The 14,153-nt window shown below is 43.5% G+C and overlaps 1 protein-coding gene across 3 annotated transcripts in view; it reads left to right on the plus strand.

The window, feature by feature from the left end:
• ACAN (aggrecan) overlaps positions 1–14,153 on the plus strand; it is a 77,236-nt gene that overhangs the window by 35,278 nt on the left and 27,805 nt on the right. For all 3 annotated transcript variants that reach the window (XM_081964549.1, XM_081964551.1, XM_081964550.1), the window contains exons 8-13: positions 950–1,124; positions 3,386–3,513; positions 4,530–4,823; positions 6,144–6,308; positions 9,208–11,331; positions 13,527–13,640. In XM_081964549.1, the coding sequence (XP_081820675.1) occupies positions 950–1,124; positions 3,386–3,513; positions 4,530–4,823; positions 6,144–6,308; positions 9,208–11,331; positions 13,527–13,640 (3,000 nt within the window). The remainder of the gene's footprint in view (positions 1–949; positions 1,125–3,385; positions 3,514–4,529; positions 4,824–6,143; positions 6,309–9,207; positions 11,332–13,526; positions 13,641–14,153) is intronic.

The raw sequence follows: 14,153 nt of genomic DNA on the forward strand, positions 1-14,153 counted from the left end.
CTAAGGTTGGATTTTCCCTTTTACCAGAGGGAGCCCCTTTGTGGTGTACTGTGAAGCCATTACCATGGCAACTCCACAGCACTGTACAGAAGAAGCCATGCTAAGGCAGTACGGTAGAAGCCATTTTAAGGCACAACAGGCTGTATCTTAACAGAATCCCCCCCCCCCCCCCCAGGGATGTGTCTTACCCTCACAGTATTTGTTTCTAGAGAATAAACCATCTGTATACCAAGTTTGGTTGAAACTGCTCAAGGTGTTCCAGAGTTATGCTGGAATACACACACACACACACTCTCTCTCTTAACCATTGATAGATAGATAGATAGATAGATAGATAGATAGATAGATAGATAGATGATGATAGATAGATAGATAGATAGATAGATAGATAGATAGATAGATAGATAGATAGATGATATAGATATAGATATATAAAAATGGATTTTTCTTTTTGTAAGCTGCCTGGAGTCACTGAGAGTGAGTGGGCAGCTATAAAAAATCTGTTCAATAACCAAACAAATATCACTCAAAAGCATGGCCAGAGAGAAAAGTTTGGGGTCTTTGCTTATAGATTCAGAGTGGGAGTGAAGTCCCTGAGAATGCAGTATTCCAAGTGTGGCCTTACCAAAGCCTTATAAAGTGGTATTAACCCTTCAGGTGATCTTGATTCTATCCCTCTGTTTATGCAGCCTAGAACTGTGTTGGCTTTTTTGGCAGCTGCTGCCCACTCCCAAACAGACTTTTTAAACAAACTTTTTTTCTGAGTGTTTGGTCCACGCAGAGACTCCACCCTCCTCCCTTGGGTCATACGAATCAGATGCCAAGAACTGTGCGGAATACAGGAATACCTCCCAGCAAAATATTTTATCTTGTTTCCTTAATTACCACCTGTGTGTCCTATTTCTTTTTCAACCTACTTCCACTTGGTGTTCTGCTGATTTCTCTGCAGGTGTTGTTTTTCATTACCGGCCATCCACCAACAGATATTCCCTGACTTTTGTTGAAGCTCAGCAAGCTTGCCTAAACAATCACGCTGTTATTGCTACTCCGGAACAACTACAGGCTGCCTATGAAGAAGGGTACGAGCAGTGTGATGCTGGCTGGCTGAACGACCAGACAGTCAGGTAAGGCTCTGGGCTGATGGTGAAGGAAGGAAAGTATCCCAAAGAGGGATTTTCCTGTCTACAGATCAGATCTTCCTGTCTACTTTAATCATCTTCTGGGGATCCCCCACTAAACAGGATTACCGCTAATTTCTATAGATTCTGGATGCCAAGGGGAAAAAATTCCCCATATTATCTATCTGGTTCCAAGAATAGAGATTCAGGAATATATGGGATTTTGTCCCAAAGATGCTTTTACAAGAGGCAACTGGACTTCCTTGATTTTCTTTGAAGACGTTTTGCTTCTCATCCCAGAAGCTTCTTCGGAGCCTAGTCAGCCTCCTGCGCCACGGCGAAGGGGATACTTTCACCTTCCCCAGGCTCTGGAGGCTTTCCTTGAGCCTCTGGAAGGATGAAAACTGCCTCCCCTGGTCTCCGGAGGCCTTCTGGAACTTCTAGGAGGCCTGTTTTTCCCCCTCCCTGAGCTTCCGCGTGGGCCCTGGACTTATCTTGCATCCAAAACAGGCTGCATGGAGACTCCTGGGAGGGGAGAGGTGGGAGGGGAAGGGCCAGCCAGGGGTGGGGTGAACCCATCCCTGAATAAAGGACAATATTTGTAGCTTGGGGCTGAAATGAGGGTTTCTTGGTGCTCCCTGGGTTTTGCTTGTTTTCTTAATGCCTCATCTTCAAGAAAACAACCAAGCTCAGAGAGCACCAAGGACCCCTCAAAGACATAATACTTCTAAAGCCATACCAGTTTGAAGCACTGGTATGAGACTCTGGCTACCTTAGAGTTATCAACCCTCCCATTTCTTTCTCTCCATCAAAACATTTACACCGAACTTGTCAGCTCACAGGGGAGTTTCAAATTCTTCAAACTGCAGTGAAGAGGCTGCCAATGACGTAGTTTGCAAACCTGAAAGGAAATGCGTTGTTCTGTTCTTAAACATTTTATTGATTACAAAGTACATTTTCTCTCCCGCGCACATTTGGAAGGCTGCTTCTATTTATTTTTTATCCGTTTTGTTAAATGTCTAAGGCTGTTTGATGGCAAGGAGCCTCTAAGTGGTTCACAATTGGTTTAAAGCAGGGGTGAAATTCAGCAGGTACTGACAGGTTCTGGAGAACGGGTAGTGGAAATTATGAGTAGTTCAGAGAACCTGCAAATACCACCTCTGGCTGGCCCCAGAGTGGGGTGGGAATGGGGATTTTGCAATGTCCTTCCCCCAGGAGTGGGGTGGGAATGGGGATTTTGCAGTATCCTTCCCCTGCCACGCCCACCAAGCCACGCCCATGGAACCGGTAGTAAAAAAAATTGAATTTCACCACTGGTTTAAAGAAATATTATAAAACAAAACAGAAATCAGTAATAATGACAACAGCACACATAAAGGAATACAAAAAACTAAGAAACAATGCAGACTAATAGGATTGGAAGAATCTATAAACTTGAATCTCAATGCAGGTTCGCAATGGTTTTGGACTCATGCAAAGCTGTTGTCACATTCGTTGTCATTTTGTTCAACAAAGAGATTGTGAATGTGATCATGTGCCAGCTGAGGAACTTGGTTCAAATCTGCCCATTGTGACTTTGCCAGATACCCAGAACAGAAAGCTTTGGGTGGACTATGAAGTATTTCCAAAGGTTGTCAGCCAACTACAGCTTTTAACGTTTTTATCCATTAAGTACATGATGAAGTGATCATAAAATTCACGGAGTTAATGAAATATAAATTTATAAAATCGTTTCAGCCTCCTTTACTTTGGGAATGTAGCTCCAAACACATTCCCAGAAAGCTACAGTAAATATAATCCTTTCACTGAAAACAGTTACATGATCCTAGCCCACCTAAAGGGCCGTGGTGGCTCAGTGGCTAAGATGCTGAGCTTGTCGATCAGAAAGGTCGGCAGTTCAGCAGTTCGAATCCCTAGCGCCGCATAACAGAGTGAGCTCCCGTTACTTGTCCCAGCTTCTGCCAACCTAGCAGTTCGAAAGCACGTAAAAAATGCAAGTAGAAAAATAGGAACCACCTTTGGTGGGAAGGCAACAGTATTCTGTGCACCTTTGGCATTTAGTCATGCCGGTCACATGACCAGGGAGACGTCTTCAGATAGCGCTGGCTCTTCGGCTTTGAAACGGAGATGAGCACCGCCCCCTACAGTCGGGAACGACTAGCACATATGAGCAAGGGGAACCTTTACCTTTTAGCCCACCTAAAGCAGTTCTCAACTATTAGTGAAAAATTCTTGAACCTTTGATGAGATTCATCCCTGTTGTCCAGGTATCCCATTGTCGTTCCACGCAGCAAATGTTCAGGAGACAAAGAGAACTCACCTGGAGTGAGGTCATATGGCATGCGCCCAGCATCAGAAAAGTTTGATGTCTACTGTTATATTGAAAGACTGAAAGGTATGTTTACACTTATGGGACCTTCTGCAGAAGTGCTTTATTCATATCTGATGTAATCATGGAAATAGGGTTAGACAACATTTTAGTTTCAATCTCCAAAGATGAAGGAAGGTAGAAGCAGTCTACAACATCTTAAGGTGTTGACGGCTGAAGTGCTCTGTGGGGGTGACTTTTTGGGGGAGCAGGACTATGACCTGAAGAAAGGTTCATGAAGTGGGTTTCATAGCAGAGAGGATATTTATCTTCAGGAAAAGCATTGTAGAGATAGACACAGCCTAGACCCGCGATGGGGATCCTATGGCACGTGTGCCACAGGAGCATGAGCCATCGCCCCAGCTCAGGTCCACCATGCATGCACATGCACCTCCCACCAGCCAGTTGGTTTTTGGATCTCTGCCATGCATGCACAGGGGTGGGGCACATGCAGAGGGGGTCATGCATACATGCATGGGGGAATGGGCACAGGGGGGTTATGCAGGCATTGCATTATGTACACGGACTTTCAGCACGCAATGACAAAAAGGTTAGTTATCACTGGCCTAGACCCTAGAGTCCACTAGGAAAAAACTCAAAGCCTTGAGCTTTGTTAGAAATATGTCCTGGAAGAAAGACAGAAGTAAGTGACTTCAGGTTAGCAAACACTCTTAGACCCACGTTTCTAAACCTTGGCAACTTTACGACATAGGGGACTTCAACTCCCAGAATTCTAAGAGTTGAAATTCACATATTTTAAAAGTTGGTAAAGTTGAGAAATGCAACGATAAAGAGCAAGCAAAAGGTGAGGTCAAGAGGACCTATTGTTATCAGTAGGTCAAGGAGTGTTGATGAATCAACGCATTGGATGTGAACCTCCCACAACACCAACGGCATCCCTTTACGGGATTTGTCAGCTGCTTGGAGGTGTTATGGATAGATGCTAGACCTATGCTCTATATAATATGGGGAAACTTGAATCCCAAGTACTGTGTAGCTCTAATGAAAGTGGATCTCACCGCCTTTCATTCATTTATGTGTAGGTGAGGTCTTCTTTGCAACTCAGACAGCACAATTCACCTTCTTGGAAGCCCAAAGATACTGTGAGAGTCAAAATGCGACCATGGCTTCCACTGGACAACTCTACGCTGCCTGGAGACTAGGCCAAGATAACTGTCAGGCAAGCTGGTTGGCTGATGGAAGCCTCCGATATCCCATTGTTCATCCCCGCCCTACCTGTGGTGGAGACAAGCCCGGTGTGAGGACGATTTACTTGTACTCCAATCAGACAGGATTCCCTGACCCACAATCGAAGCATCACGTCTTTTGCTTCAGAGGTAAGGAACCTGCTCGTCTCTCTAGAACTAGGGAAACAACCTTTTCCACCCAGAATTCAACCTTCAATCCTTTATATCAGGGGTCTCCAAACCTGGAAATTTTGAGACTTGTAGATTTCAACTCCCAGAATTCCCCAGCCATCATGGCGTTTGGAAACCCCTGCTTTATATCCAGGGGTGGGATTGAAAAATGTTAACAACCTGTTCTTTACCCGTTTGCTGGGTGGGCATGGCCATGATGGGTGTGGCCAGTCAGCCTCCTGCACCATGGTGGAGGGGGGAGGTCACCCTCCCTATGCTCTGGAGCCTCCAGGAGGGGAATAACAGCCTCCCCTGGGCTCCGGAGGCTCTCCAGAGGTTGGAAATGGGCACATTTCCGGACTTCCAGGAGGCTCATTTTTTGCCTTCCCAGAGCCTCCACGTGGGTCCTGCACTTGCTTTGCATGATGAATGGGCCACATGGAGACTCCTGGAAGGGGACTGACAGAGTGGGCGGGGCCAACCGGTCCTTACAACAACTGGTTTACCGAACTGAACCAGTGCAAACCGGCTGACTCCCATCCCTGTTTATATCATAGAACATAGAATCATAGGATTGGAAGGGACCTTGAAGGTCTTCTAATCCAACCCCTTGCTACACCAGGGGTCTCCAAACTTGGCAACTTTAAGACTCCCAGACCCAAATTCCAAGAATTCTCCAGTCAGCCAGAATTGATTACAGTTACTCCTTGACTTACAAGAGTTTGTTTAGTGATTGTTCGAAGTTACAACACCATCATGAACAGTGGTGGGTTTCCAAAATTTTTAGAACCTCTTCTGTAGGTGTGGCCTGCTTTGTGGGAGTGGCTTGCTGGCCATGTGACCGGGTGGGAATGGCTTGCCGGCCATGTGACTGGGTGGGCATGCCAACTTGTAAAATGTGGTGAAACTCACTTAACAACGCTCTTGCTTAGCAACCAAAATGTTGGCTCAGAAACTCTGGCATTTGAAGCACGCAAGTCTTAAAGCTGTCAAGTTACAAAACCCTTGCACCTCTAACCTTTAGAAAAAAAACCCAGGGGTGTTCAAACCTGACAGTTTTAAGACTTGTGGACTTCAACTCCCAGTATTCCTCCTTTCGCTCTTCATCTTGATGATGTGCGGACGGGCGGAGGGGAGGGAGCTGGAACCAGTTCTAAACGGCACTGTAGATTTGTGGAACCTCTTCTATAGAAGAGGTTAGAACTGGCAGGAACCCACCCCTGATCACGAAGATTTCATTATACATCTTCCTTGATTTTCCCTATTTAGATATTCTGAACAATGATTTCTGTCTTTCAGCAACACCATCTTTGTATGGGGAACTAGAAGAAGACTTAATTAAAGTCCAGACAGTCCCTGGTGTAGAAGAAGTTCCTTCTGGGGAAGAAACGTTTACCACTGATTCTGACCATCAAACTGAGTGGGGAACAGAAGTATTTCCAACTGATACATCACTGTTATCTGGTAAATAGGTTCCATTGGTTCAACTTCAGAATAAACTGTTGCCGCTGCAAAGAGTCTAGGAAACACTGGATATATATTTAACAATAAGAACATAGTAAATCATCTTAATCTTTGAATATTTAAAGTGATTAGTAGCTCAACTCTAGTAGATTCGAAATGAATTCCCATTTAACAGGCTTCAAATGTAATGTATAAAATCTAAATCCAGACTAATTCTCCCCACTCCCCCAAAATGCACATAGTCCAGCTAATCTCAAAATGTGGTTTTTGTCTATATGTAAAAAAAAAATGACATTGTTTGCACATATCTACTGCCTTTATAATGTACTTTATTCACTTGTAACTACATGATACAAATGACACACATTTATGCTAGGGGTCTCTAGATTGAGCGTTTAGTGTGTGATGTCAACCCAGGCTCTTTTTGGTGCCAGTTTTATATTTAAATTAAATGGCAAACCACTTTAGGAAAAGCCTTCTCAAAGAAAACTACAGGGATTTATCTAGGCAGTTTCTGTGTTGTGGCCAGCCAGCAGAGCTGGTAGCAGATTCGGACAGTGAGGAGGTTGGGGAGGAACATGGGCCAGTCCTGGAGTCTGGGGAAAGTTCGGACGAAGGCTCTGCATCAGAGGCAGAGATGGGGCCAGGGCAGCCCCGTTCTGTAGGGAGAACGAGGCAGATAGGCAAGGCAGGTTGAAGCTAACACAACCTTTATTAACAGTATAACACAGCAAAATGTAAGGCAAATTTCGACCCAGCAAACAGCAACATTTGACAGCTGACAGCCCTTTTTATACCAGAGCTGTCAGACGCTGAACCAATAGAATGGCTGCATTCTCCCGCCAGCTGGCTGCGTCTCAACCAATCAGGGGGTGGCAATGATAGCCAATGGCATCGTAGCCTCGAGGACTTAACAGTCCAACAGTTAACAGTTGCCTTCGGAATCAGAGTTGAAGTCCACAAGTCTTAAAGTTCCCAAGTTTGGACACCCCTGACATAGACTTTAGCAGAGAAAGAAAAGCTATATCTGCATCAAGTAATGGGCATTAACACTACTGCCAAAAAAATTAAGCTCTTGGAAATCTATTTGACAAAAATAATAAGAACTCAGTTTAAAATACTTATTTACAGAGATGGAGAAATAATACAGCAGATGTTTCCAGATGGGAAAAATTAAACCTTTTCCGCTTAGGAAAAATTGCCTCTATCAAAATGAATATTTTACCAAGACTTAACTTGCTATTCTGTATGATTCCAGTACATATTGAAAAGATTTTAAGCAACTGGCATCAATGAGCAATGAATTGCATATGCTCCAATAAAAGATCAAGGATTAAATTCAAGATGTTACAGGATTCAAAAGGGTGAGACAAATTAAAGAGAGTGAGGACGGCATTCGTAGATATTTCTAATCTGATACAAATAGAAACAAACTGCAGAATACATTATGCAGTAATAAGTAATATATTAAATGTCTAGGATAAAACAAAAAAATAATAAGTCCTGATTGTTCCCCTGTTGTTTTGTTATTAACTGTTTATTTTTATGACGAGCAAAACACTGAAATTCATTCAGTGGAGAGAGAACAATCTGTTTAGATTGCAATATTTAATTACTAACAAGACAAAGATAAAATCTTTTGAGACTCTTCACAATGGTCTAGTACACTTCACCGAGTTTATCTTCATAAAAATAGAGTACAAAAATAATTGCAGAAACAAAGGGGGAAACACAGAGACTCCACGGAATTTAAACATTTTATAATGCATCACTCAGAATATCTGTGTAGCCTTATTTATAACCTGATAAAGTCTGATTCGGAAACAGGTTGAAGATGATACCATAGAATTAAAAGGATACAGAACTTATAGATGTAGTAACAGATGTGCGACAATGAAAACTTCAGTGGAAGAATGTAAAATTTACTCTGAATATTACATTTAGAGAAAAATTATAGATTTCACTCTTGGTATATTATTCCAGTTTTGATTACCAAAATGGACAAACCTTTTTTTCTTAAGGTACGTATCGTTGCTTGTAGCCTTGTATTCAGTGGTGGGATTCAAAAATTGTTTACTACCAGTTCTGTGGGCGTGGTGTGGCTTGGTGGGCGTGGCTTGGTGGGCGTGGCTTGGTGGATGTGCCAGGGGAAGGATACTGCAAAATCCCCATTCCCTCCCCACTCCTGGGGGAAACATACTGTAAAATCTCCCTTCCCTTCCCACCCCACTCCAGGGCAAGGATCAGAGGTGGGTTGCTACTGGTTCAGCCCAGTTCAGCCGAACCGGTAGTAGAATTCAGGCCTCGGTTGCAGAACTAGCAGTGACCCAGACCTCACACGCCCCCCAAACCAGTTCTCCGGTGTCTTCTGCCATTGCCAGCATGGTTCTGTGCATAGTCAGAGCAATTTTTAGTCAAATGCGCATGCACAAGCAATGTGAGGCCGGCGCGCGTGTGAGCAAAGTTCTCTGCACACGCCCAAAGCTAGGAACCCACCCATGGCAAGGATGCTGAAAAATCCCCATTCCTGCCCCACCCCACTAACCTGCTTTCCAGCTCCATTCCCCTGTGCAGGGCAATAGAAGAATACCCAACTGATCCGCTGGGATTCGGGAGGCAGCGACTAGATGGGGGTGGAGCCAGCCAGAGTGGTATGCCAGTTTCCCAGTTCTCTGAACTACTCAAAATTTCCGCTACCAGTTTGCCAGAACCGGTCAGAACAAGGTTGAAAACCACCTCTACTTGTATCTATATGCTAATATATATTTCATGCATTGCAGAATAATGTTGCTTTTTTAAAGAAAGGGGCTTGAACGTAGCCTAATGTTGATGTTCCTTTTCGTATTGCTTGAGTATTCACCCTTGCATCTATATGCTCTCTGTTTCTCTTTCATGCAAGTGAGTCCACCAGCTGTGAGTCAATCAACCATTCTTCCCACTGATGCAATACCTGATGAAACAAGTTCAGAAGCTCCAATCACAGAGACATCTGCTTCTGGTTGGACTTCTGGAGCCCCAGAGATAACCGGAACCGTCGAACCTAGTGAAACACCTTCAGGATTTGGAGAATTCCCCTCTGAAGTCCCTGAAACAAGTGGGCTGCCTTCTGGAGAAAGTGGGTTACCCTCAGGAGACCTAAGTGGCCTATCTTCTGGGGTTATTGAAGTCAGCACCTTACCTCCTGGAGAAGAAGAAGTGGTTAGTTCAGGAATCCAAGAACCTGGGCTCCAGGAAGGCCAAGGGATCCCAGAATTTAGTGGATCGCCTTCTGGATTTAGTGGAGACCATTCTGGTATTGATCCCAGTGGCTCACCCTCTGGAGAGTATGATTATAGTGGTCTCACATCTGCATTTCCTACTGTGTCCCTGGTGAATGCCACTTTGACAGAAGTTGTGACCACAGCAACAGAAAGGGAAATGGAAGGGAAAGGGACAATTGCGGTCAGTGGAGATGGAGATGTATCAGGTTTCCCCTCTGCTGACTGGGATGTTAGTGGCACAACCAGTGGATTGCCCTCCGGAGCTGATGCCTATGGGACCACTGACTTCAGTGGGCTTTCTTCAGGAAGTGATATCAGTGGGGAACCGTCCAGCACACCTGATATCGGTGAATTACCGTCAGGACTTGACTTCAATGGAACATCTGTTGGGACACCTGATCTAAGTGGTGATGTCGAATTAAGTGGCCAGCCTTCAGGTATTGATGGGAGTGGTGAGCCTTCAGGTGTTACCTTCATTGATACTAAATTATTTGAAGTGACAACTCCTTCATCTAAAGAAGAAGAAGGGAAAGGATTTGTAGAAATAAGTGGATTTTCTTCAGGAGAGGAAGATCTATCAGGCACTACACCAGGAATTTTAGATGTCAGTGGCCAGCCTTCTTCTGGACAAGTGGACTTCAGTGGGTGGGCTTCAGGAGTTACTGAAGTCAGTGGACTTCCTAGTGGACTAACAGACATTAGTGGAGAAAGCTCTGGCATTGATCCTGTCAGTGGCATTTCATCTGGAACATATGATTATAGTGGTCTCACATCAGGGTTTCCTACAGTTTCCCTTGTGGATACAACTTTGGTGGAAGCTGTAACACATCCATCTGTTGCACAAGAATTAGGAGAAGGGACATCCGGGATATTAGAAATAAGTGGGCTTCCTTCAGGACAGGAGGAAACATCTGGAGCATTGTATGATGTGACAACATCTAGCGGAGTATCATCTGATAAAGTTGACTTCAGCGGGACTTCCTCTGGCATTCCATATTTTGGTACAGAAAGTGAAGATCTCACTGATGTAAGTGGAGCATCTTCAACCACAGCCAGTGCTAGTGGTGATGTCTCTGGAATCCCAGAAATTATCCTAATAACTGATTCCATAGAAACAGTGACAAGACCAACAGTTCAACAGCAACTGATTGGACAAACAGAGTCTTTCCATTTTCATGAACCCAGTGTGGAAGCCTCTGCGTCTGGGGCAGAAGTTTCTACCTATCCTGAAAGTACCATATCACCCCCAGAATATCATGAAATCAGTAGCAAGGCATCCACATTTCATGAAACTAGTGTAGAAACCCCTTTGTTTAATGAAACAAAGGATGAAACACCAGTCTCATCAAAAAGCCATCTAGAAACTTCAACCCATTATGAACCAAGTGGAGAAACATCTTCATTATCTGAAAGCTACTCAGAAACATCTGGGGCACCATTCATCAGTGGCTTACCCTCTGGGACTTACGATGAAAGGAATCAGTTTAATGGAGACAGTTCAGGTCCAGCACCTGAGGCAGTGTCAGATACACCAGAGAAAGATGCCCTACTTAGTACCAGCAGTCCAGGTGTTGAACTAACTGAACATTCAAGGCTTCTAACAGAGACTCAGGCTGAGAGAGAGACCAGTACATATCCAACTTCAGAGTTGGAAACAAGAGATGCTGCTGCTCCAGTGATTCCACTACCATCACCAACTGCTACTGCTCTCCTTCCTAACGTTTCATCGGAGATGACTGATGGGATACAGCTTATGACACAAGGTAAATTGGGAAATGCATATATGCAATGGAGCTTCCAATAGGCATTAGGCTAAAATTTCACCCTTGCTGATCTTTCTCTTATTTCTCCCATGACATAGTGACTCTCAAACGTAGACTCTCGGGAAGGGTAATCTAACTGGTTGATTAACTAAAGATAGTGAACATTCATTTGCACAGTTTTGTCCCTCTCTCCTATGAATGTGGTGGCTCAGTGGCTAAGACACTGAGCTTGTCAAACAGAAAGGTCTTTCAAACAGTTTGGCAGTTTGAATCCCTAGCACTGTGTAACGGAGTGAGCTCCCGTTACTTGTCCCAGCTTCTGCCAACCTAGCAGTTCGAAAGCATGTAAAAATGCAAGTAGAAAAATAGGAACCACCTTTGGTGGGAAGGCACAGTGTTCTGTGCACCTTCGGCATTTAGTAATGCCGGTCACATGACCAGGGAGACGTCTTCAGGTAGCGCTGGCTCTTCGTCTTTGAAACGGAGATGAGCACTGCCCCCTAAGAGTCAGGAACGACTAGCACATATGTGCGAGGGGAACCTTTATCTTTTACCTATTGTTTAATAATTTTTTTAAGCACGTTTTGATCCATTTTTAACAGACGACGTCAGGCAACTGCTTTGACATAAATTCAAGGTACCAAAGGGAGAGGGGAGGAAAAATAGATAAAATATTAAAAAGATTGACTACAATGAGAATAGACAGGTACTGCCATGTATATATGAAGTTTTCAAATGGATTATAAGCCATTGAGATAAACCACAAAATCCATCCAGATTTGATGAAATTGTAGCTCCTGCCTCTGATATCTCATTCATTTAATTTTGTGATTTTTTTTTTCCCAATGTAGTCATTGAAGAGGCCTCGTTAATTCAGAACCCAATTGTTACATTCTCTAGAGTTTTCCAAAGTTGCACAATTATCATTTGGGCTGCTAAAATTAAGTGTATAATAAGATCTTTATTTTAAGCTTATGGTTCGGTCCCGTAAATTAATGCAGTAAGCCTAGCCTAGGCAGCATTCAATTCTTCAATTAGTAATAGTAGTTATCTCCACAAAGATGTATGCCTTTTACTTAAGGAGCCCTGGTGGCACAGTGGTTAGAATGCAGTATTGCAGGCTAATTCTGCCCCCTACCAGGAGTTCAGGACTGAAGGTTGACTCAGCCTTCCATCCTTCTGAGGGTGATAAAATGAGGATCCAGATTGTTGGGGGGGGGGGCATAGGCTGACTCTTAGAAAGGGCTGTAGAGTACTATGAAGTGGTATGAAAGTCTAAGCGCTAGTGTGTAAGGGTGAGGGGTACTAACACTTATTTTAAAATTATCTGTATTTTGATCTCCTCTTATTATCTCACCTCTTTTGCCACAGCTGGGAGATAAAAGAAGTTAGAACATTGTAATGTCGGAGAGACTCATCAATTCTATAACTTTCCAAATAGAGGGGGGGGGGAATAAATATAACTGTATATCTGTCCCTTACACGAGCTGATTTGTTTTTAAAAAATGTTTTTTACCTATCTAGGAAATAAAATGCTCAGTTTGATGAAAAACCCAAAGTTCTTTGAACCCTATACTCAGAAAGGACTTGTATCTTGACTAATAAAGGCACGTAGTTATAAAATTACATCTGTCTCACCAAAACCCATGAACTATTATTTCAGGCATGAAATGCTCCAATCTTCTCTACCAGTTCGGTACCGGGAGTGTGCACGCCTCTGGCACTTCTGCGCATGCCCAGAGCATCCATGATAATGTCTGGGTGGGTGGGCAGAGCCTCCCACCACCACCAATACCAGTTTGCCCAAACTGGGGCGAACCAGCTGAATACCATCTCTGTGTTATTTCCATATTATCTCACATGTGGTCGCTGTACAAAGTTCATAGGCATTGAAAGCGTTTTCTGCCCAAACTTTGGACCAAATCCAATCCTTAATTTACTTCTACAATCCTTAAAACCCACAGGGGCAATAAGAGTGAGTGAGGTAGAATTCAAGCAATGTCGCCTTACTAGGGAAAGGGAGTTTCTTTCAGGATTGTGCTAAGATGCCAGTGGTTTTATTTAATCCATGCTGGAACTGAACCCTTATTTGGGGGACAAGAAAGTCTCATCAACAAGGGGGCTTGTCTTTCAAAGTAACTTTCAGCTTGATGACCCTCAAGAATAGCTAAAGAAAAAAATATTTTTGATTGCAGCTACTCCTAAGACTTGTGAGGAGAAACTATGTGGAAGTGGGACCTGCCACGAACAAGAAGGAAACATCACCTGTCTATGCCCAACTGGATTTATGGGTGATTACTGTGAGATAGGTGAGTATTGATTTCTTCTTAATCATGATGATGTTGTGTCTGACTCTTGATGATTCTATGGGCAAGGTGTCGACACATCTTCCAAAGAACAGCCACCATTTGTTCTTTGGCGGTCTGGTTTTTTTAATTATTGCTAGTTTTTCCAAACAGATGATATTTTTCAGAGTGTAAGACACACTTTTTCCCCCCTAAAAGAGGGTGGAAATTTGGGTTCATCTTATTCAATTTCAATTCAATTTCAATTTATTAAATTTATAAACCGCCCCCTCTCCCCGAGGGGACTCGGGGCGGTGTACAGACAGAAATAAAATGCACTATAAACAACAGAAATACAAAACCCCAGACAAACAAATTGAACAAAAAGTCTGTACAATGATCATAAAATTAGCCAATAATTAAAACCAATTAAAATACCCCAAAGTTTAAAATTTAAAATACCGGCCAGGAAGGTCGGGATTAGATTATGATTATGATTGGGCCAGGCCAATATATACCAAATGTAGCCAAAAATGC

Source organism: Natrix helvetica (assembly GCF_964273705.1).
Source record: "Natrix helvetica genome assembly, chromosome: 12".
Lineage (NCBI taxonomy): Eukaryota > Metazoa > Chordata > Lepidosauria > Squamata > Natricidae > Natrix > Natrix helvetica.